Source organism: Ctenopharyngodon idella, chromosome 16 (assembly GCF_019924925.1).
Source record: "Ctenopharyngodon idella isolate HZGC_01 chromosome 16, HZGC01, whole genome shotgun sequence".
In the NCBI taxonomy this organism is placed as follows: domain Eukaryota; kingdom Metazoa; phylum Chordata; class Actinopteri; order Cypriniformes; family Xenocyprididae; genus Ctenopharyngodon; species Ctenopharyngodon idella.
This window is the reverse complement of record NC_067235.1, coordinates 13686051-13709920: the sequence shown is the minus strand read 5'-3', so window position 1 is coordinate 13709920 and position 23870 is coordinate 13686051. Positions and strand designations below refer to the sequence as shown.

The 23870-nt window shown below is 36.8% G+C and overlaps 3 protein-coding genes across 5 annotated transcripts; all 3 read right to left on the bottom strand.

Moving 5' to 3' along the window:
* Positions 1-2770: 2770 nt before the first annotated feature.
* upp1 (uridine phosphorylase 1) lies at positions 2771-7980 on the bottom strand. Its single transcript, XM_051866398.1, has 8 exons — positions 7740-7980; positions 7572-7622; positions 7056-7167; positions 6802-6960; positions 6156-6270; positions 5785-5994; positions 3842-3988; positions 2771-3608 (listed from the first exon to the last, which is right to left on the bottom strand). The coding sequence occupies exons 2-8, from the start codon at positions 7607-7609 to the stop codon at positions 3460-3462; spliced, it is 930 nt and encodes a 309-aa protein (XP_051722358.1). The 5' UTR covers positions 7610-7622; positions 7740-7980; the 3' UTR covers positions 2771-3459.
* Positions 7981-8310: 330 nt separating this feature from the next.
* Positions 8311-23070, bottom strand: gra (granulito). Of its 2 annotated transcripts, none has more exons than XM_051866400.1 (8): positions 22925-23070; positions 15274-17898; positions 14019-14098; positions 13844-13884; positions 13616-13691; positions 9846-9955; positions 9597-9661; positions 8311-9462 (listed from the first exon to the last, which is right to left on the bottom strand). In XM_051866400.1, exons 2-8 carry the CDS (start codon positions 15339-15341, stop codon positions 9453-9455), a joined length of 450 nt encoding a protein of 149 aa, XP_051722360.1. In that variant the 5' UTR covers positions 15342-17898; positions 22925-23070; the 3' UTR covers positions 8311-9452. The 2 variants fall into 2 exon arrangements, with proteins under 2 accessions (XP_051722360.1, XP_051722361.1); XM_051866401.1 differs by having other exon boundaries at positions 14019-14095.
* Positions 17952-23163, bottom strand: rbm12bb (RNA binding motif protein 12Bb). Of its 2 annotated transcripts, none has more exons than XM_051866397.1 (2): positions 23061-23163; positions 17952-20296 (listed from the first exon to the last, which is right to left on the bottom strand). In XM_051866397.1, exon 2 carries the CDS (start codon positions 20272-20274, stop codon positions 18382-18384), a length of 1893 nt encoding a protein of 630 aa, XP_051722357.1. In that variant the 5' UTR covers positions 20275-20296; positions 23061-23163; the 3' UTR covers positions 17952-18381. The 2 variants fall into 2 exon arrangements, with proteins under 2 accessions (XP_051722357.1, XP_051722356.1); XM_051866396.1 differs by having other exon boundaries at positions 22925-23097.
* Positions 23164-23870: the final 707 nt, after the last annotated feature.

The following is a 23870-nucleotide window of genomic DNA, read 5'->3' as shown; positions in this document are numbered from 1 at the left end:
TTAACATTTGAAGAGATTGTAAAGGTTGAACATAAGAGCATTTAAGACCCAAAATGTAGTAATAAAACTATAAGAAATGTTTTTAGTCAAGGAAACAAATCACCCCCAGGTGAACATTTTTGGGGGAATTCTTTAAAAGATTAATTAGAAAAAAAAAAAAGCATGGCTCTTACCACACATATTTTGTATCCCCAACAAAGGCATACTAAGTGCTAGAATATTATACATTTGTTGAATTAAATCTAGGGTGTACTCATTTCTGCAATCCTTAATTTAAACAAAATTGGCTAATTTACTTATTTTATGGCTATTAATTACATATATTTCTCAGCTTTTATTATGTATATGTTTAATACATTTTAGTTTTGCCATCTTTCCATGAATTGTGTTAGTGATCATAAAGAAAATACATCTTTTGCATTTGTTCAGAGGGGGTGTACTCATTTATGCTGTGCACTGTATTATACACACACACACACAGTGGGTACGGAAAGTATTCAGACCCCCTTAAATTTTTCGCTCTTTGTTATATTGCAGCCATTTAAGTTCATTTTTTTTCCTCATTAATGTACACACAGCACCCCATATTGACAGAAAAACACAGAATTGTTGACATTTTTGCAGATTTATTAAAAAAGAAAAACTGAAATATCACATGGTCCTAAGTATTCAGAGCCTTTGCTCCGTATTTAGTAGAAGCACCCTTTTGATCTAATACAGCCATGAGTGTTTTTGGGAAAGATGCAACAAGTTTTTCACACCTGGATTTGGGGATCCTCTGCCATTCCTCCTTGCAGATCCTCTCCAGTTCTGTCAGGTTGGATGGTAAACGTTGGTGGACAGCCATTTTTAGGTCTCTCCAGAGATGCTCAATTGGGTTTAAGTCAGGGCTCTGGCTGGGCCATTCAAGAACAGTCACGGAGTTGTTGTGAAGCCACTCCTTCGTTATTTTAGCTGTGTGCTTAGGGTCATTGTCTTGTTGGAAGGTAAACCTTCGGCCCAGTCTGAGGTCCTGAGCACTCTGGAGAAGGTTTTCGTCCAGGATATCCCTGTACTTGGCCACATTCATCTTTCCCTCGATTGCAACCAGTCGTCCTGTCCCTACAGCTGAAAAACACCCCCACAGCATGATGCTGCCACCACCATGCTTCACTGTTGGGACTGTATTGGACAGGTGATGAGCAGTGCCTGGTTTTCTCCACACATACCGCTTAGAATTAAGGCCAAAAAGTTCTATCTTGGTCTCATCAGACCAGAGAATCTTATTTCTCACCATCTTGGAGTCCTTCATGCGGGCTTTCATGTGTCTTGCACTGAGGAGAGGCTTCCGTCGGGCCACTCTACCATAAAGCCCCGACTGGTGGAGGGCTGCAGTGATGGTTGACTTTCTACAACTTTCTCCCATCTCCCGACTGCATCTCTGGAGCTCAGCCACAGTGATCTTTGGGTTCTTCTTTACCTCTCTCACCAAGGCTCTTCTCCCCCGATAGTTCAGTTTGGCCAGACGGCCAGCTCTAGGAAGGGTTCTGGTCGTCCCAAACGTCTTCCATTTAAGAATTATGGAGGCCACTGTGCTCTTAGGAACCTTAAGTGCATCAGAAATTTTTTTGTAACCATGGCCAGATCTGTGCCTTGCCAAAATTCTGTCTCTTCAGGCAGTTCCTTTGACCTCATGATTCTCATTTGCTCTGACATGCACTGTGAGCTGTAAGGTCTTATATAGACAGGTGTGTGGCTTTCCTAATCAAGTCCAATCAGTATAATCAAACACAGCTGGACTCACATGAAGGTGTAGAACCATCTCAAGGATGATCAGAAGAAATGGACAGCACCTGAGTTAAATATATGAGTGTCACAGCAAAGGGTCTGAATACTTAGGACCATGTGATATTTCAGTTTTTCTTTTTTAATAAATCTGCAAAAATGTCAACAATTCTGTGTTTTTCTGTCAATATGGGGTGCTGTGTGTACATTGAGGAAAAAAAATGAACTTAAATGATTTTAGCAAATGGCTGCAATATAACAAAGAGTGAAAAATTTAAGGGGGTCTGAATACTTTCCGTACCCACTGATATATATATATATATATATATATATATATTTTATACATACACACACACACACACACACACACACACACACAGTCAAACCAAAATCTATTCAGACACCTTGAACATTTCATTCATTAATACAGTTTATCCACTATAGCAGGGGTCTCCAAACTCGGTCCTGGAGGGCCACTGTCCTGCAAAGTTTAGCTCCAACCCCAATTAAACACACCTGAACCAGCTAATTAAGGTCTAATTAGGCATACTAGAAACCTCCAGACTTGTATGTTGAGGCAAGTTGGAGCTAAACTCTGCAGGACAGTGGCCCTCAAGGACCAAGTTTGGAGACCCCTGCACTATAGTTTAAAAAATGGTAATAAAATATGACAGGATCTCAGAGTTAAACTGTGTCAGAAAAAAATTAATCTTAATTATGTCAGATAACACTTAAGCAAAACATGGTCAGGTCAAAGTGTCTGAATAATTTTTGGTCCCAAATTTTTATAAATTTTACTGGTAGTCCACTGTATGAAGAATTTTTGGGTATAATATGTATATCCTCACTTACATAAATGAACTATAGTGTCCTGCACCCACTAGTAAAAATATATCAAAAATGTCTGAATTTTTGGTTTGACTGATTATACACACACACACACACACACACACCACTGTTTTTTTTCTTTTTGCATTTATTTAATACGAGACTGAATTTAGACAAATTAGCTTCATATAAATTTTATTTATGAAATTACTTGATCTTTGGGTTTTATTTCTCAGAATGCTGTATAACAAAACATTCAGTGACAATTAAAATAACACTTGCATGTTAAACATTGCAAACTTAGTTAAATATTGCATAATATTTCTTAAGACATTTGTGATCATTACAGTAGAATTTTACAGTTTGTTTGTAACAACCATACACATAAACATAAGCAAGAGAGGTTTACTGTCATTTGAAAATGCTCTTTGGACCCTTCTAATGTAGCTAGTGCCTAAACTGCTTAGTTCTCTCTCATTTCTAAAACATCTTTCCCTTTTACACAACTACTTCATTAGGAGTAGTTTTAAGACAAGTAACTTTTAAAACAATAATAAATATCCGGTATTTAAGACAAATCAAACCGTCTAGAACATAATGTGCCTATTACCATTTCAAAACAAGTAAAAGAAGGTATTACATTCAAGGCATTCATTTGGATGAGCTTGTTAATAACCGCAGTGCTAAACCATAGAAAATTAAAGTATTTCTGTTACTTTTTATAAAACTGAACAACATTTAAGAGCTGCATTTTTTTTTTTAACCATATATTAATATAATCATTGTCCTCATCAAAACTGCACTATACTGTTCCCTACCTTCAGCTCTCTGAAAGTTTGCTTGGAAAGTTTTCTGGCTAGTAGTGAACTAGCTTTTCTTGGAGGCATTCAGCTTCTTTTTGATGTAATGCCCGACCAGGACCTGAGGTTGCTGCTGGTAGTTATTCAGGACGTCATGAGAGCTGGTCAGCTGGTCTCCTTTCAGTCTGTCTAGCAGTGTTACACACACAACCGCAGCTGAAAAAAACAGGAGAGAAAAAAAAAAAAAAAAAAGTTTCTTTGTATTATCACATCTCAACCCATCCACAATAAACAACATTATGTCTGACAAGAGGTCAAAATCAGTCAGCTCAAACAGACTAACTGCAATAAAGGATCATAAACCTCTAGCAGCCATTTCAAACGGCCATTACACAAACTTATGCAAGTATTACTCATTAACTTGAAATGGTGTGTTAAAAACGACATACCTCGAAGATTGCTCAGTTTGCACATGGCCGCAAACACAGATGACTCCATCTCAATGTTACGAACCCCAGCGGCATAGGCTTCGGCAAGATAGCTCTGTTTATCTTCTTCAGTGTATGAGCAGAAGGCCCCATCCAGCCGCGCTTGACCTGTAGAAAGACAGAGCCTTCAAATACAGCAAATCCCTCAGTGCTAACTTACTACATTGCCCGGCCCAAAAAGAAAAAGTCGCTGTTTGGATTTTAATAGGCAAATGCTTAAGAGTCTATGAAGGAATCATTATTGCAGTGATTATTATGTTTCTAAAATGTTATATGTTTGGGAACAGTTCTTCTAACCCTAAATGGAGCTTTTCATTTCTTAAATAACCATGTCCTTTCGGTAGACACATCATGACCATATTCCAGGATGACAAAGTCAAGATTCATCAGGCTCAAATTGAGAAAGAATAGTCTGGGAGGGAGCATGAAGAATCATTTTCACACAGGAATTGGCACCTCTGAGTCCAGACCTTCAATTCATTGAAGGTCTTTGGGATGTGCTGGAGTAGACTTCACAGAGTGCTCACCTCTTACATTGTCAGTAAAAGATCTTCACCAAAAAATGATGCAACTTTTGATGGAAATAACATAACATATATTTACATCAAGAAGGGCATTGATTTTTGGTGAAGATCTTGAATAAAGACAATGCAAGAGGTGAGCACTCTGTAAAGTCTACTCCAGCACATCCAAAAGTCTCAGAGGTGCCAATTCATGTGTGAAAATGATTCTTCATGCTCCCTCCCAACCATTCTTTCACAATTTGAGCCTGATGAATCTTGACTTTGTCATCCTGGAATGTGGCCATGATGTGTCTATCTACATGGATGTTTAAATCCCTATTCGGGCGGCAATTGTTTCTCACGTGGATGTCTGTAAAAATTAATTTGCATGGCTCCTCAGTGATAAAACTCATGCATTCAGATGGCGATTTATTCACGGTGGAGGAGCGAGTTTAGTGATCCTCATGTGGACACATGATTGTCTGCTGTAAATAAAATGTAATATGCTTGGAATAATACTAATAAATTCATGTTTAATTTAATAACAGGAAAATAATATCCTATTTATTCTGTGATTATTTAAATCTCCTGTTATAGGAAGATAGATACGCTATAGTTGAAATGGTTTTCGGTCTTGCATTTTATCTCAAAAAGATGGATGTCATTTTAAAAATATGGAAATTAGTGGAAATAAGTTAATGCAGCCTCTTATTTACATGAAATAAACAAAGCTGCTTGGTTTATGTTTTTAATGTATATATTTGTATATAATAATTTTATTCCTGTAATGGCCCATTTCAAATGAAAACAAGCGGTGATGAAATATTGTTCTTGAGAACTTTCCACTATTCAGTAATTAAAGTGTACGTGAAGCGCTCATATGGTGTTCCTCAGTAGTCTAAAAGGACGGCAATTAAATTACCACACAACCTTGGCGTTTGTCAAAAAAAAAAAAAAACCAAAAAAAAAAAAAGAAAAAAAACCACACACAACACAGTAGGTAATTCGGCCGGGGATATTTACACGGGTGATGGGAGAAAAGAGAGGGGAAAAAAAAACAAAAAAAAAAAAAAACACAAACAACAACCTGACATTCTGGATTCGGACGGCAATAAAATCCCAGACTTGCCCCTGTAAATGTTGAAAATACCTTACGTCCCTATGAGAACATTTTTTTACCATTCGAACAGGACTTAAGAACAACAATTAGGGATAGAAGAACTGTTGCAACATATAACATGCTAAAAAAAACATAATAATCACTGTAATAATGATCCAATCATAGATTCTTAAGCATTTGCCTATTTAAATCCAAACAGCGACTTTTTTTTTTTTTTTTTTGGGTCAGGCAGTGTATTATAACATTGTTATATTTAAGAGTCTACTTGAAAATAATTCTACCTTCGTAGAAGTCAAGGGTGCACATTGTGTTACCAATGACAGTCTCAAACTCTGCAAGTTCTTTGCCACACTGAAGCAGCTCCTCTGCAAGTTCCCCATCGAGTTCTGTGCTCCTGACCACTGATTTACCCAGGATGATCTGCTCAAGGCGAGGCTGAAACACAGAATCCACCGACTGTTTGGTAATCACCACAGTCCCTGGCTTTAAACCTGACAAAAGACAGACAGAAAAACAGCTCAAAAACTACTCAGAGTCAGGAAATGATTCACAAAAATCTCATTGTTACAACACCAGGGTGAGGTTGGAGCTGATTTTGAAAGCATGGGAACACCCTTTTTGATTAAGCAGTTCAATGGTAAAAGCAGTGTACCTATTCCACCTGACGTTCCGATGCGCATTACGGTGACATCAGTGCAGCGGGCATGATAAAGTAGCTTGATGAGCTCATGCAACATTATAGAGATTGATGGGATACCCATGCCATGCTAGAACACAGAGAATATTCAATGTTAATATTCAGACAAACTTCATTTGCAATGACAAACACCTCAATTAATCTAAATTAAATTATTACTGTTGCTGATTGAACGGGATGGTGTAAACCTGAAATAACCCGATCAACAGGAAAAAAAATTAAGCATGTGAACGCCTGAATGCGATTTCTCAGTCAGATTCAAAATTATCTTGTGCACATTCATTCCAATTAAAATGAGTGTATGTAAACATACTTAAGTTTCACATAATCATTCAGAAATCATTCATACATGATGATTTGGTGCTCAAGAAACATTTCTTATTCACAGATTAAAAACATTCTGCTGCTTAGTATTTTTGTAGAAATTATGACTTTTTTTTTTCTTCAGGAAGGAACAGCATCTTTGTCACTTCTGATGAATTTAATGCATCCTTGCTAAATAAAGATTTCTTCCAAAAAAAATAAAAAATAAAATAAAATCTTACAAACCCCAAACTTTTGGAATAGTAGTGTACATATGGATACATTTGAGTTCACTCACACTGACAGACAGCACAGGTCCAATTTTGTACATGGCGTAGCGATCGGTTCCTGCACATATATTTGGATATTCTGCATTTGGGTCTGAAAGCCCCAGTTCTTTGGCAATGTATTCAGTGAAAGACTTCATCCTCCATGGACTTCCCCCTACGCACACAAACTGAGACAAAAAGTACAACAAAGTGAGTTAGACAGACTCAGATCATTCTGAAGGAGTCATGTTTTATTGTGAAATGGAAGTGAATTAAAGCTTACTTTGACATCTCCAAACATCGCTGCCAAGTCGTGAGTGGATGTTCCCAGGTTAAAATGGTAAAGGATGTCATCTGTCATGGAGTCTAAATGGGGATTGTTCACATATATTGACCTATTCAAGGAAAATACAAGACAGTTTTTTTGACAGAAAAAATTTGAAAGTTATATGAAACAGCATAGCTGTTGGTTATTGTCCCTAGTATCACGAAAACAGTTGAAAGTAACATTTTCACAACACACCATAACATAATAACATTAAGTACTATGTAACCCAGGGGTCATGAGAAGGGCGCTGAGGGGAACATCATTTCCGTTTTGTACCACTTCTCACGAAAATGAATTGAACCTTTGCTTATGGAACATCTTATCTATCCAGTGCGCTATACAATGCTTTAGGTTGCGTTAAGAATATGAAATCTTTACAAAAAAAAAATCATTGAATGACATATCAAACGGAAGCCCATGCACATATATTAGAGAACAAGGAAATAAATTAATACATCATCATATTCGTACCTATCGTATGTCCCATTTTTCTCTTCACCCAGCGGCATTTTCAGCTTTCACCTGAGATGGACACATCAACAGACCATCAGTTATCAACGTAAAAAGATCGTCTGGTCTAACAACTTAATCTATACAGAATAAACTTTGTCAAACAATAAAATGAACTAAACATCATACCTAAAAGAGTAGCGTCTCTCAATGAAGCTCCGTGTTCGTTACCGTGAGATGTTTATAACGCCTCCTGACTCAGTGTTCGCCGGGAAGGTCACTTGATAAAATACCGACAGTTTTGGTCAGTTGCTGTAAAACATCCGGCTGTACCACTGGTGTACGTGACAGCACCGTGACCGCACGAGAAGAGTGGGTTTTTTTCCACCACAAGCCCCGCCTCCTGCGGCAGGACAGGCTAGTTGAAGCAATGGATTGGGCAGTTGAGAAGTCCGTCATAGCAACGATCAGGATAAGGGCGGGGCCTTATTTTAATAGGCTGGGTACCGACGCCACTGACGTCATACAAAATACACACAAAATTGGGCTACTTTTTAAATCATTCAGATGACTTTCGCAAGTTGCTTAATTTACCTGAAATCACACTACATTAACTAGATATGTTCCACCAACTTTTGATAATTTGTATTAAATCATAATTAAACATGTTTTCTTTTTGAACTATACTTTTTGTTTGATATATCAATGCAATAACATTGTGTATACAATGTAAGAAAAATAAAACAAGTAGAGCAGCAAGTAAAACAAATCTTCTTTTACTGAGTGTAATGAATTTAGTGGAATAAATCCAATTTCAAGTTAAGACAATGAGTTCACAGATTACAGCGTGATACAAAAAGCAAATATTGCCTCTGCCCAGATGTGCAAATCATGGGGGAAAAATCCTTGCATAAGGTCCAGAGTGGTTGATTATTTTACCATTTTTCTAGTAACCTCTAATAAGACAATATTATAATACTGAAAGGGTTACAGTACTGTAACAAACACTTATTCTGTGCTCCAATCCACTTTACAGCAATGAATTAAAACATTTCAGACATAGGCATATGTAAACAAAGCAGATGTATTTTCAAGTGCTATGCTTGCAAAAAAGTGAAAATAACTTACTGTACCTTTAAAAAAAAGCTTATTACCCATCCACAGGCTCAATAATTGTCAAAAGAGAGTGGTTTTTCTGTTTTGCTTGTCAGCCTCATTCTCTCTGTAATGTTAATTATAGACTATAGTAAACTCTATAGTGTTAATACAGTTAGGCAAAGTGAACACATTCCCAATCTGATTCTCTAATGACTAACTCAGACGTATGAACTTGCTAGAAGTCAGTCTATAATTTAAGGTGCACTTCACTTCAATCTTAAACACTTCAAGTCCAAATATCCACAATAATTACATTTTAACACAGCAGATCATGAAACTAGAACATCCGTTTTAGTGTAGTGTAGTAACAACTTACATTAGGCAAGGATCACAAGCCTGAGTTAGACATCACAAGGTAAAATGAAAGGGTATGGTCAAGAAAGGAAAATCAGTGAGTGGAATCTTTTGCAAGGATCAAGGCATCAGTCCTGTTAGCATCATTTAACACTCTGTACTGTGGACTGGTTAGGAACAAGCATTGCAACACCTACATAGAATACACATTATGTGTTCAGAATTCAATGAGTGCATTTTTCTCTCTTTACAAGACCCTTTTTATTCTAAAGCTTAAGTGAGAAGTTTTTTTTTTTTTACCTTTTATAACACTGAAAGTTATTAAATTAACTTGTGATGAAAAATAAAAAATATATTTTTAACACTTTCCACTCTGGTTCCCATGCAGTGCAGTTTTAGACCATTGTAAAAAAAAAAAAAAAAAAAAAAAAAAAAAGACGAAATTCCATATTAGGCAGCCCTATGAAAAGAAATATAAATAGATAAACTGTTAATCATCCCCTAAATGAAACCATTAATATGTAACATACAACATACTAATTTTAACTCAAGCGCTTGCATTGGTTGTGATATTAGTTTGATGAATTCACTTACATGTCCTCGCCGTCGTTGTTGTTGTTGTAGTTGGTGATGAAGTATCTGGGCACGTCATTGGTTCTCTGAATTGGGTAAAAAGATTAAAATCGTAAGTTGTACAAAGCATTTTTATTATAACACACCTATAGAACCATATTCTGACATATAAGTGCCTCAAAAAAAAAAATCTAAATTAAAAAAAAAAAAAAAAAAAAAAACGTTTTTTTTTTTTTTTTTTTTTTTTTTTTTAAATCAATTCAAACTCACTCCATTCTCCAAAACGATTGGATGTTCTGGTAAAAACTCAGGTTTCTTCTTAGCCATTGGACAACTTGCCATCTTGAGGAGAAAGTCCCGTGTGTAGCAAATTCTTTCGACTACAGTAAGAAGAAGAAGAAGAAAAAAAAAAAAAAGAAAAAAAATTATATCATGAGTATTATAAGAACTATATTATCATCCCATTGTTTTACTTCTAATTCCAGGTTTTATGGAGTTTATACACTCTTAAAAATAAAGGTTTCAAAAGGCTTTCGCATCAGAGGAACATTTACTATTACTATCATAGTTACTATTACTATTTGCGGATTTACCCACTTTTTGTTGTGTTTGCCCTGCAGGAACTGGGAACGATTTTAGTTATAGGAACAGGGCTCCAGACTGAGACCAAATGGTCACATAATGTGACCCTTTTTCCTGCTGGTGTGACTAAATTTTGTTGCACTGCTGCGACCACCACGTTGTTCAACTGATAAGAGCTGCCATTTCTGTTGCATACGAGTAACATCAAATGGCAAACGAAACGAAAGCGGAACGAAACCGCGCTACACAGTTTATCAGCTCAGACTCTCGGAGCAATAACAGACAACAGCGCAAGCTCAGAACAGGTACTTGCGAGCCGATCTTTGATCACGTGACACCCTTACTACACAGCGCTGGGAGATCCAGTGAGAAAGTGTTTGAATTCGCCTCAGAAATAATAACATCGCTGTGAGATCTAATGAGATGCATTCAAATTTGGCACAGAATTCTTTGTTGTAAACTATATTGAGATGACGTGGAAACCAGGAGAAACATTGTGCATTGAATGAACAAGCTATAGAAGGCTTTTCAGTCCACAAATCACCAAGATTCACCATAGATTTAATGTAATAACAGTAACCGTAACCATGGTACTGTGGCAGAAATAGTCGAATGATGACATTATGAAATCATTATTATAAAACATCAAACCATCAAGAAGTCAATTTGTGTCAAAGTTTGGCACTTTCTGTACTTAAGTATGAAGTCACAAAATCAAAACCTTTTTTTTTTTTCTTTCCTCCTCCAAATTGCGACTGTATAACACAGAAAGCAAGTAAAGAGCACTCCTTTTATAATCCCTGAAGCTGGCGGTCAGTTCAGTATGACACTACAGATGCACTACCAAATCAGTTGCTGGTGCCACCATCTCTAGAACATAGTGGCACTGGTGCTACTGCTCTAGAATGTTAGTCTGGAGCCTTGGGGAACACCTTTTGGGGGGACTAAATTAGCTCCTACTTAAGAGATGGGGTAAACAAGAACAATAGGAACTACCAGTGACGTAAGTGTACATTGATTGGCCAAACGCATGCCGTACAAAACACTGGCATCCGCCATTTTTAAAAAGCTGTGTAAAAACACAGTTCACATATACTTACTCCACAAAAATGGAAAACAGTTATAGATGGACTGACAGCGAAGTCCAGGAGTCCTTGCATTGGCTTCCCGTTAGGTTTAGGGTAGACTTTAAAATTTTGATGCTTACTTACAAGGCCTTAAATGGGTTGGCACCTCAATATTTGACCGAGCTTTTAATTCCCTATACTCCAGTGTGTGACCTTCATTCATCCGAAACTGGTCTCTTAACTGTTCCCTTAACTCGCTTAAAAATGATGGGAGATAGGGCTTTTTCTTCATTAGCTCAAACTTTGGAATTCTTTACCGATTGAGACAAGGGAAGCTAAAACTCTTAGCCTTTTTAAATCTCACCCTAAAACTTATTTTTTTTAGCTTTTAATTGTTTCATTGTGCTTATTTTATATGGTGTATTTTGTTGCTTTAACTTTAATTTTATATTGTGTGGTGTATTTTTGTTGTTTTATTTGTTTCTGTAAAGCGCTTTGAGATGTACATTTAAAGGCACTATAGAAAATAAGTTATTATTATTAGAGATGCACCGATACTAAATTTCTCTGCCGATTCCGATAGCCGATTATTCACAATATCGGCCAATGCCGATAGTTTGGTTTTTCTTAAGGAAAAAAAAAATAAAAATTGGTACACTATATCATTTGGTACACTACAATATTAGAGGTTACAATTAACAGCAGAGGTATTATATTCAGCTGCTTTTTATTTTCAGATATAATAATTACACTCAAATAAAAACTGAAATGTATAAAACTTAGTATCACATAAGGTAGTTTTCATAAGCACTTGTCTTCATGGCAAATTTGCACAAACATAATTAACAGTAAATAAGCTCTCTAGAGTATTTTTTATATATATATATATATATGGCTAAGGAACATTGGAAAACATTCCTATGGTAAAAGTGACATGATGTGACATTGTTCACAAGCAGTTTTATTGACGTCTTTCCATGGTTGAAACAAATAAAGTGATTACATGAGACATGATATATTCTGGTAAGTTGTACAATATATTTCAACATACCTTTGATGTTCATTCATGTTTTTCGAGACATAACTTGTATTGAAGAGGAAGAAAAGACTCGCGCTCCGAGCTGCCGCCTGAACTGAGGCATTACAGCGATCCGACACGTCACATTTAAGAGCGTCAAAACGCCATTTAATTGTTTGAATTTCATGATAAAATGGACAGAATTTGAAAACTGAAACTGTAATTCTTATCAGAAGTAATAAAGCACAAATCTTTTTATGATTATTGGATGGGAGGCGCTACAAATAATATTTGATGTAGGGAAAAAAAAAAAAATGTAGACCTGGCAACCCTGGCTTGAACTACGGGTGATTCATAGGGTCAAAAAGAGCCTGCTTTAACGTCACTATTTTTAAACTGTTAATGCGTTAAAATTCAACACAAGAGTGATTTTCTTCACACACAGTATGTATGAGTTGCAGTCTGAACACGTCTTTCCGCACCCTTTTGATTGACAGGATATAATCGGCCCTGATCATCGGCAGTTTTTAAACAATCGGCCAATGGCCGATAGTGATAATAATAGCTTTTATCGGCCGATACCGATTGTTGGCCGATACATCGGTGCATCTCTAATTATTATTATTATTATTATTATTATTATTATTATTATTATTACTACTTCTTAACCTTTACGCTACGGAGGTATTGAATGCCACGCTTAAATGATATCGCTGTCGGCCAGCTTACATCATTTCAGAGTTCCTACTGCCGGTGCAAATGCAACAAGGAAAATGGCCCCAGTGGAAGATTTAGTTCTTGTGGAACCGCCCTGGTAGCTAGTTCCTATAACTGAGATCCTATAACTACCTGGTGCAAAAACCCCTAGTGATGCCATATAAGAACCATTTTGGGTTCCCAAATAATGTTTCAGTAAATGGTTCTTAAAGTAGTTTCAAGTATATTTTAATAATCTAAAGAACCTTTTTCCACTATAAATAACTTTCTGTGCTATTGCCCGTTTGCAAAGACCCACCCCCTTTAGTTACTGTTGCTATATCCGAAAAGACATGCCGCTCTCACGCCACACATTATGTTCACATCACGCAGTGAAAAATACATCGCGGAGCGAAGAGTTGACAGACAAGACAGAAGGAATGTTGTTTGAACCGCCGATAGATGTCAGTACCACCGACGTTAATTTACTAACTCCCCTGACTGCTTTGTCAGACATAATAGCGGATTCAGTGTTATGACTGATCAGATTGCCTGTCAATCAAACTCATGGCGAAGGGTCAACTGAAAGGCTAACTGGATGTTAAATTTCTTCATGAAACCATAAATGCCAAATAGGCCACCTTTGTTTTAAAGAGTGTATTGCAGCAGACACATACCTTTCTTCTTTGGTTGGGTGCTGGTGCTTTGAAGATGCAGGATTTCATAGAAATGCTCCACTTTAATAATGTTGTCCTGTCAACAGTAAAAACAGTTACCAGACAGAAAAAGACACTCTCTCAGAGAAACTCGATAAGAAAAAAAAAAAAAAAAAAAAAAAGGCCAGCAGCTACAATTAAAATTCAAAACATGACAATATAACCTTAGGACAATAAAATTGGTCTTACTGGCTTTTCTACTGGCTTAATCTCAGCATAGCTTTGAGGCACTGTAAGTGAGATATCCAAAGAAACATACAAATACACAAACACACACAGAAAAACAAATCAAAATTGGCATCGACTGAAACAGTATTTTGCATTTTTAAGAATCATACTTAGTGTGAACATTCACATTTTGTACCTTGATTCATGTTAAGACGGCGCAGTGGTCTTGCTGGTTCCAGATTTCTGATGATCCTCTTTGACACGTCCATTTTTCTGCTTAAGGACACACACATTTCAGCATATTAATGTGTGACCAACATTCAAAAAGTAATAAATGCATGTGTTTTCATTTGCATTGTCATCAATTTCAGTTGACAAGTAAAACCCGGGCAATTTCTGACTACACATGGGTGGACGAGATCAGCTATAGAATCATCCACACATTTTCTTTTCTAATTATTCTGACTTTAAAGCCATAAAATTATAGTAATAGGTTTATGAATGTTTACTCAAGTATGTCAATTTTCTTGCCACAAAGACCCCTCCCCCTACTGTTAATGATCAAGTCTGAGTAAAACTGGAAAAATAAGCTCATAAATAGGTTGCTATGATCAGAATATAATATCTTTTCACGCCCTTGTTAAGTCAATTAGATCTGTTAACATGCTATTTGGATTACCTGAATTTATTGTTTATATTAACATGCATTATTCAAAATGCCCATAAAGGGCATATTTTAGTTCAAGTAAATATTGGTTATTTATAGCTCAGAAACAGGTGTTTTCTGTGCCTCTGTTATCACAGTTAAACTAGATGCTGTAGAGTATTAGACTGGTTCACACCATAGACTGTAAAAAGGTTCACACTAACATCAGACAAATAAACTTTCCACTGCATTTTAACTGAGGCAGATGGTCACCAATCTAGAGCAAGGTAATGCATTCAGAACTGTTGCTCCATTTTTCATAATGCAAATATATAACAAAAACCCTGGAAAAGTTATGATGATAGATGAAATATTGGTAGATAAGCAACCCTATCGCAAATCCACACCTTTAATCTTTTATTCACTTTTAATTCGGTTTTAATATTTCACCACGACGCATGAGTCAGGAAAAAATACTTTGGGAAAACCATCAAAATGTCCTGCTGAACTGTAAAAACTAGAACGGGGCATACCATTGTAAAAATAAAGCCGACGTACGTGTAAAACAAAAATTAAAAAAAAAAAAAAAAAAAAAAGATTAGAAAAAAAGGTGGCGTAAACTTTATCATCTGACACAATCGGCATCAACGGTGCTGCTAGCTGCTAGCCACCATGACTGCGAACTTTTCCCTTGATAATCTAGTTTTTTTCCCTCATAACATCTTCACGACAGACAAAAATGTAGAAGAATGTCACAGCACAATCAGTCTAAAATAAACGAGTAAATATAATATTGCCAACTTACTTGTTCTCACTGACAAAGCGTCCAGCTTCAGTCACCGTGCTGTCTGTCTCCGTCATTTCCAAACACATTCATTCCGCCTGAGCTCGTGACTCTTCATCTGTCCGTTCATTATCTGGATGAACTCACCCAACATCATCACATACAGAAAAGAAAAGACAACAAAACAGATGTTTATTGTGCTTATCCACATCTTTAATTGTCAGCAAGTTTTGCAAAAAAAAAAAAAAAAAAAAAAGTTTGGTTTATTTGAAATACATTTTTCCCCCACCTAGAACAGGTCGGTTCTATGATTAATGATATGCATAAAAATGATCTACACACAGATTCAGGGATAAATTCACGATTTGGTTATAAGGTTTATATAGATATAAGCATTCAGGCAGGTTAACTGTCCTGAAGCCAAGTTCTTCGTTTAACTAGTACCTGATTGTTTACCTGGTGAACTTGTGAACTCTGGTAAGAGGCAAAAGACACAGGCTCCATGGTCTGTTGTTCAAGGCACTTAACACCTGCTGTACAAACTTTTCTAACTAGTTTTGAGAAACAAAGTCTTATTGTTTCCTTTTTTCACCTGTGCAACAACTTACCAGACCTTTGCTTTAGGTTTACTTGACTACAAAAAACCTTTGCACTGATCATTTTACCCAATAGCATGACCTCAATTACCAACCAACCTGCTGCTTATTAGAGCTTGTTTCCTGCAACTCTTCTGTCAATACCTGACGATAGTAAATCACATTGCTACAAAATATTGATACACATACTAGCACATTCTTTGTGTGAAATTATTAAATCTCTGTTTAACTCCTATAATTTTTGGTTGTATCCTACTCTTGACAATATGGCTATTGCCTTTAGTGTATAAGCCTATATGATTTTTGCACCCTTTTCACAAAGCATGGTCTCCCAAACTCAGTTACTTCAATAAAATGACAATTTTAGTACTAACCATGTACAGAATTAGCATTACCATCTTCTTAAGTTCCGTCTAAAAGTAAAACCAAGGCTGTTGTTGTTGTTGTTGTTGTTTTTTTTTTTACCGGATCCGTTGTACTGCACTTCCCTCTAGTGGCCTCTTCTTTTCAGTGGATTATGAGTATGAAAAGTCGTTATAGGGCAAGAATGTATTTGACTTATTGCTGTTAACTGCAGTTTGAATTAACTGGAAAAATGGTCTCATGACAATGAGCTAGTCTGTAAAGCAAAACAAAAAAGGCCTGAATGCTGCTAAACAGTTTGACCATCTATAGGCTATTGTTTGTGAACAGCATGCTGTGGGAAAACAAAATGGAATAAGCATCACTACATGTAATGTATACAATCTACATATAAATAATTAAATCTTGATTCAGTTGCTTAATGCTGCATGTAACATAGGGCCTACAGAAACCTGGTTATTTGTTATGTGCATTTTTAATTATTTCACAATACAGTTGCAGTAATAATGTGAAATAATGTGTGATCAGTATGGCATAAAAAACAAAACAAAAAAAAAAGCAAACAAAAAAAACATTTATAGGCTACAGGCAAAAAGCAGAACATTAGTGTTCACAAAAATACATAAAACTCAAATGCAAATCTTCCCTTTTTTCTAAAAATGTTTGTTCCTTAAATTTACTTCATCTCATTAACTGTTATGAGAAAACCTCTAAAACATGGAAAAGCAAAAATTATGAAAATATGGTTTAGCTGTTGCCATAAAATAACACTTTATAAATTAGTTTGATTCAGATGGAACCAGATCTGTCACTATCCACCAGTTTTCAACACAGAATTAAACTATTTCCTGTGAATATGTGAGACTTCTGATTCATTAGCCACTACAGATAAAACAAAAAGTGCCATAAACAGAAACTATTTGCACTGCAGTGTGTTTATGACTAAGTTAAGTTTAAATATGATTGCAAATACCAGTTCTATTTCTACCAGTTCTATATCAAGCAGCATAATGGACTCATTTTGTACAGCTAAAATAACTGGAAGCAGCTGGCACCAGAAGCCTTGCACATTTCAAAGTAAAAATTGCTATGCTTGTGTTAAAAAAAAAAAGAAAAAAAAAAGGGGTAGCCAACCCTGCTCAAGGAAGGCTATCATCCTGCAGAGTTTAGCTCCAATTTAACATGCCTGAACCGGCTAATCCAGGTCTGCATCCAAAATAGCATACTTCCCAACTACATAGTAGGCAAAAACAGTATGTGACGAGTAGTATGTCTGAATTTACAGTGCTCATAAGAGTTGGCAAAAAGCACTTGGATGACCTACTACTTGCGGCGAGAATCTTAAGTGCACATATGGACACTTTATCCCATGAAGCCACTGGAGAGGATCTGTGAATGGCAGTAAAGTAATGCTGGTAGGTGACAGTTAGGGTTACATTCATAAGAGTGTACTTTATTAACAGTCTAAAAAAATCACTTATTCACAATAGGTGCATACTTAGAGTATGTGATTTCAGATGCAGTCCATGTGTTCAGGATTACTTCAAAATAACCGGCAGGTGTGTTGGAGCAGGTTTATGAAGTCTGCAGAAAGGTAGCCCTCCAGCGGCTGGGTTGCATAAAATGCATATTATTACTGGATTGCAAATGAAGCCATACCAACCTGGCATAAGAAACCCACTGTGAACTACAGCAAGAAAAATAAACAAAAAAAGAAAGAAAAACACACTAAGAAAGAAATCAGATGAAGCTGATGTCTTTAATAGCATTAAACATGAAATGACCATTTATTTGGGCGTAGTAGGAAATTCACAATCTCACAATGTTAAGAAGATTCTTTTATCTTTTATCTGCTTTCATGTGAAAACAAAATATTACTGACATCTGTACAGTGAAATTTAATTAGATTAGAAAAGTCAGTACTCTGAGCGGGAAAATATTTGACAGCACAAATAATACTGAGTATAGATACTGTCACTGACATGCACACAAATGCATCATTGTCAAATAGTTAAGATATAAAGGTATGAATCTAAATTAAAGCAGTACTTCAAAAAAAAAAGAAAATATGTCTGCACTTGTCAAATCACTGAAAATGCATATACAACTTAAAAAATACAAATAAAAACAAAAACACAAGTTTCATCAACACTGTAGTCCAAAAGCATATCTAATCGAACACAATCTGAATCTTCCTGGTGCCAATTGGTCTTCCATTTAATTCTTGAAGAGCAGTGAGTGCCTCTCTGTAGGTTTCGAACACTACCGTTGCAGCACGTCTGGGAGCTCCATTTCTATCATACTGCAATGAGGCAGATCCTGGAATCAATCTGTATCCGTAGAAGAAGTCATAAATCTCATCGATCCTTATCTGAGAGGGTAGATTGAGCAATTTAACACCGGTCGGACCATCAAGTTGTTGGTCAGGTGATCCGTAACGTTGACGTCCATTGCCATCCAGTCCAGGCCCAAATGCATTATTGCGGCCAAAATTAGGCTCAAAGTGATCACGACCTCCAAAATCCTGGCGCAAATTAGGCTGCATCTCACAATCATCTTGAGGCATCTGGATGTTCGAAAAACGAGGACCGTCATTCAAAATTTCGTTCCTTTCTGGTGGGCTAACCGTCATCTGCTCATTCACACCAAAATTCTGCATCTGGGCCATCGTTATGCACTTAAGCATGACCTCGGATCCAAGAAACCTCTGTCCGTTTAGGGACTGTGCCGTCATGGCTTCCTTCTCAGACTGGAAGATCACCAAAGCCTCACCGAGCCCAGCTCCTCTATCGTCATGCAATAAGACCACCCTATCCTCTGAAAGTGGAAATCCATGAAAGAAGTCCATGATCTCCACCTTACGAACATCAAATGGGAGATTGCGTACGTAGACACACCTCAACTGAGAGTCAGGAGTGTTTCGTTGAGACTGGGGCACTTCAGCTGATCGTCTCGACCCTTTTCCCTCATCTCTCTCATCAACGGACGATTCCAACACAGTGACCATTTTCTCCTTGGAGATGGGTGACACGTACACTACCTTATGCAGCAACAATTCCTTATTATGAGCCAAGCCAGCACAATAGTCTGTGAGATTTCTAAACACCACAACAGCCGATTTGGTCTTATCGTCCTTTTTTTGGGCAAAGATAATAATCTGGTCATCCTTCAAAGTAACCGGATGAAGAAACATCCTCAAATCTCTCTTTTCAACCGCATGAGGCAAGTTCTCAAACATGACGCAGTATTCTTCATGAGGGGGCGAGCGTGATCTCGACCTGTAGGAAACGGGAGATCGAGATCTCACTCGCTCTAAGGACGGTCTTTTCCGAGTGTCCGGTACGACACCTCCTTCTGCCAGCCACTGCTCCTCGGAGCATCTTGATAGTTGTATATACCGCACCCCCATGTATTGTCGATCCCTTTTCAGACCTTCGATCACATCCTCTTTGGTAGCCAAGCGCACAATACTTTGTCCATTGAACGTTCCTCGGGGGTTTCTCAAAAACAGAACATCTTCAACCTTTATCCCACTAAAAAAGGTATAGACATCTTCCTTTGTTGCAGAGAATGGCATCCCTGTCAACTTTAAATAAAGATCAGCTCTCTCTGGCACTTCCGCTTCTCTCTGGTGTCGTATCTCATTGAATGAAGATGGAGAGGGCCTGTTCCTCATCTCTTGAAGATCCGGCCTTCGTACGTCTGCTCTCGGGTCTTTATTGAATGGCAGAGGACCTCGTTCCGCAGAAGGTCTTTTGACACCCTCCTTGTATATTCCCCTGCCTTTTAACTCAGACCTTCTAGTGCTTTCCTCGAGAACACTCTGCATTTCTGACTTGCTACTCAGGAGCAAGTTGACGGGAGAGCCCTTAATGCAGCCCCCCGAGCGCGCCATCGCTCGTCTCGCATCTTCATCAGATGCAAATATTATAAAAGCTTCCTCAAGCTCCCCACCAATTATATGAACCCCACCATCAGGGATTCTGAGCCCAGTGAAGAAATTGCGAATGTCCTCAGAACCAGCTGTGATTCTGAGTCCCTGTAATCGGATGACCACAGCCATGATGGAGCACACACAACAGCACCTGCAGACAAAAGGGGCACATACAATAGCGTTATCGCTGACACAACCATTGCCTCCATATAACAATATTCAAAAGAAATCCCAAGTATCATTTTCAAACCGAGGTTACACAGCAAAATTAGGAGAAACAAACCTCTCACGACCAATAAATATAGCTAACAACAATAACACCCGGTCTGCAGCAAGTAATAACGTCTTCTGATCCAGAAAAACAAGATAACGTACTTTAGATTAACAGGAAAGACTAGTTTTCCAACCTTTAACACCATTCTTTCAGCTTCTACATGCAAATGTACAGGTAATATGAACTCAATTCACAAACACAGCTCATCAGCTGACTGCACTTTCAAGAGAGAAACATCAAACAGTTTATACAAGTATCAAGAAATTACACAAATCACTTCTAGCATCCATACAGATGAAAGACACATATTACGGCTAATTAACTAAACTTTTTCCTTTTAAATCCTGTTAGCTTCCATTTTATAATATCCACAATCACCAACAGAAACCTATCAATACCAGACAATGGATTCCATCAACTTATTAAGCAATTAGAATAACAAGGCACTTTACATGACGCTCAAAGCCACTTACACAGCCATCAAACCAAACAACAAAACAAGTTCAATACACCGTACACACAATTCCACTTCACTTGTATGCAAAATATGAATGATAAATGCTTTTAAATCAGTGGTTCTCAAGCAAGGGGCCCGGGCCCACTAGGAGGCCTCAGCCATCATAAGGGGGCTGCAAGAGGACATAAGATTTTTTTTAGTTTTTTGTGCACTTCTTGCCTTTATTAGATAATGTGAATGATAGAGAAAGGAAAGAATGAGTAAAGGAGAGCGGAGAACATGATCGGCAAAGGACCACAAGCTACACTGTTTTTAATAATATAAAAAAAAAACATGCTGATTCAAATAGGAATGCAATTACAAGGGTGTTTGCAGTGGGCTGTTTACATTAATCTCGCATCATAAAAGCTTTCTGAGGTGCAAATACATTGTCAGACTCAGCCGAATGCACGAGCACTCTTCTTCATGAGCATTTGAGCATGCAGTTAAAGAATAGCCTAGGCTAGAGCGCCATCTGCTGTTAAAAACTAAGCTTAGAATCAATTTGCGATGCATTTGGAAAATATCAGAAACGATCCACGAATCACAATGCATCGATAGCATTGTCCCAGCCCTATGTAGTAGTATACTTGTTTCTGTTTGCAATTGCCTACTGTGCTGTAACATGGTGTGATATAGCTGTGCTGGGCAACACTGGTAAAATAATGCTACCTTCTCATTCACAGATATGCTCCATGCTACGCTCTGCTCTGCTCACATGCTCTGATAATAATAGCTTTGTAGGACTATATATTCTTTGGATAATTTGTCAAAAATTAAATCTGCTAAATCTGATTCTGTTGCATAGAACTGGATGAAGAATAATATATTGATATTTAATATTAATATATTTTCTGTCCAATTTTAGTGTGTTACTTTCAATAAAAGTGTGGTTAATTTTTTTTTATTGGCTTGTTTTTTATTAAATTCAGTATTGTTAAAATGATTGAACTTTATTAAAAAGCAGTATTAATACAATTATACAAAAAAAAAAAAAGCTAATTTAAAGTAAGAAATATTTTTAAAAAAAAGCATTTTCAGTTTTCAGCCCAGTGCATCCAGAACTTTTGGTTTCAGCCCAGAATTTTTATTTCGGTGCAAGTCACTACAGCAGAAAAATTAAAAAAAAAATAAAAATATCAGCCTACATTGTTTTGGATAATGGTGGGCCTTGGGGTAAAAAAAGAGTGAGAACTACTGTTTTAAAATGCAAACTATGAGACTAAAAATGCATTACCCTCCAGCAAGCTTCCCATTTTTTTCTGCCAATGAAACACACACACATACACAAACCTCACACCGGATTTACAACCCAAGTATCTAGAGAAAAAACCTTCCAAATTCGTTTCTATAAACCCTAAACTCTCTATTAGGAAAAAAAAATCCCAATGTCACAGAGCCCATCCACTAGGAACAGTAAACAAGTCCTATTTTCAGTTGCAATACACTTCAAATAAAAGAAAGGTCTTTTTACAACTCGACTTCACAACCATGTTACTGTAACCAATACGCGACCGAGGGCGCATTTATACACACACACACACACACACACACAAAAGTCTCTGTACAATGCTTCCGCTTTCTCATCTGGTCAAAAAATAATTCGTGGTACATAAATTACCTCTTTAATTTCAAACGGTTTTATAATAACACTTGCTACAATTACAAACTTGTTTTCGACAAGTACACCTCTGTAGTGCCTCGCGTACTTTCTATTTGTGGTGAACCGCGAGCTATGTGCTTTCAGAAATCAAACTACCGTTCACGAGCCTCGTCGAATTCAGCCGAACCAACCAACCAACCAACCCACCCAACAGTTTTAATTTAGCACAATATACGTTGAACCCAATGAACATACGTTAACAAACATACGATATAATGCGCAACATCAATTCCGTCATAACAGAAAACACTGGAGAAAACAAAGAGTGCAGCTGTCTTCGGTAGTATCGGTAATGCTAAACGTGAGAGGGCCAGAATATGAAGCGCACAATATTGATCAAACTTACACAAAACAAAGATATATCAATCCTTTCCAATATAAAGAAATGCGAAACTAATGCCGATCCGCAGTGTCGTATATCCGATTCCCACCGTGACTAAGCAACAATTTCGCTGTTTGTGATATCTGACACAAGGACGAACCAAAAGAAACTAGCGCATCCGCATCTCCTCCAACGCCATCTGTAAAACTACGGAAACCCGGAGGCGCTGAACACAAAAACTCAAACGAGAAACTCTAGACACAATAGATGCCAGTCTGATCAAATCAGAATATCTCCAATATCTGCAACGACCCATTTCCAATGAATAAATTGTAAAAAAAAAAAAATTATCAAAATGGGTATAAAAACACAAATAATACAAAATTACACACTACAAATATATTGATTTAATGATTATAAAGTGTAAAGTGGTGTAACCATCAAGTAAATTTGGCCTATTTAGTTGCATCTTGAATACCAGAGTATACTACTTGATATTTTCAAAAGTTTATAGTTTATTTAACTAATAAACTATAATTTAAGCATTTTTTTAACATCTCCATACACCTGGAAAAAAAATAAAATAAAAATATTTAATCAAAATATGTGATATTTAAAAAAAAAGAAATAATGAATCATGCCAAACTTTATGCTAACATTTTTTTTTTTTTTAAAGATTATTATTATTATTTTTTTTTTTCTGACAGTCACACAACCTAGTCATTTTGACAATTATTATTAACTGTATTTGACTATATTATTATTATGACTATATTTTTAAATATTACACATTTAAAAAAATCTGCTTTGATGAAGATGGAAATTCTCTTTTTAGGGACATGTTTATAAAGATTCTGTGGGTTCCTGCTTAGTATACAATTACAACTTAGACACAAGGCCATAACCATGTCTTGAACATGGGGGGTTGGGGATAGTAATTGTCCTTTATTTAAAAGAATTAAATAATTAA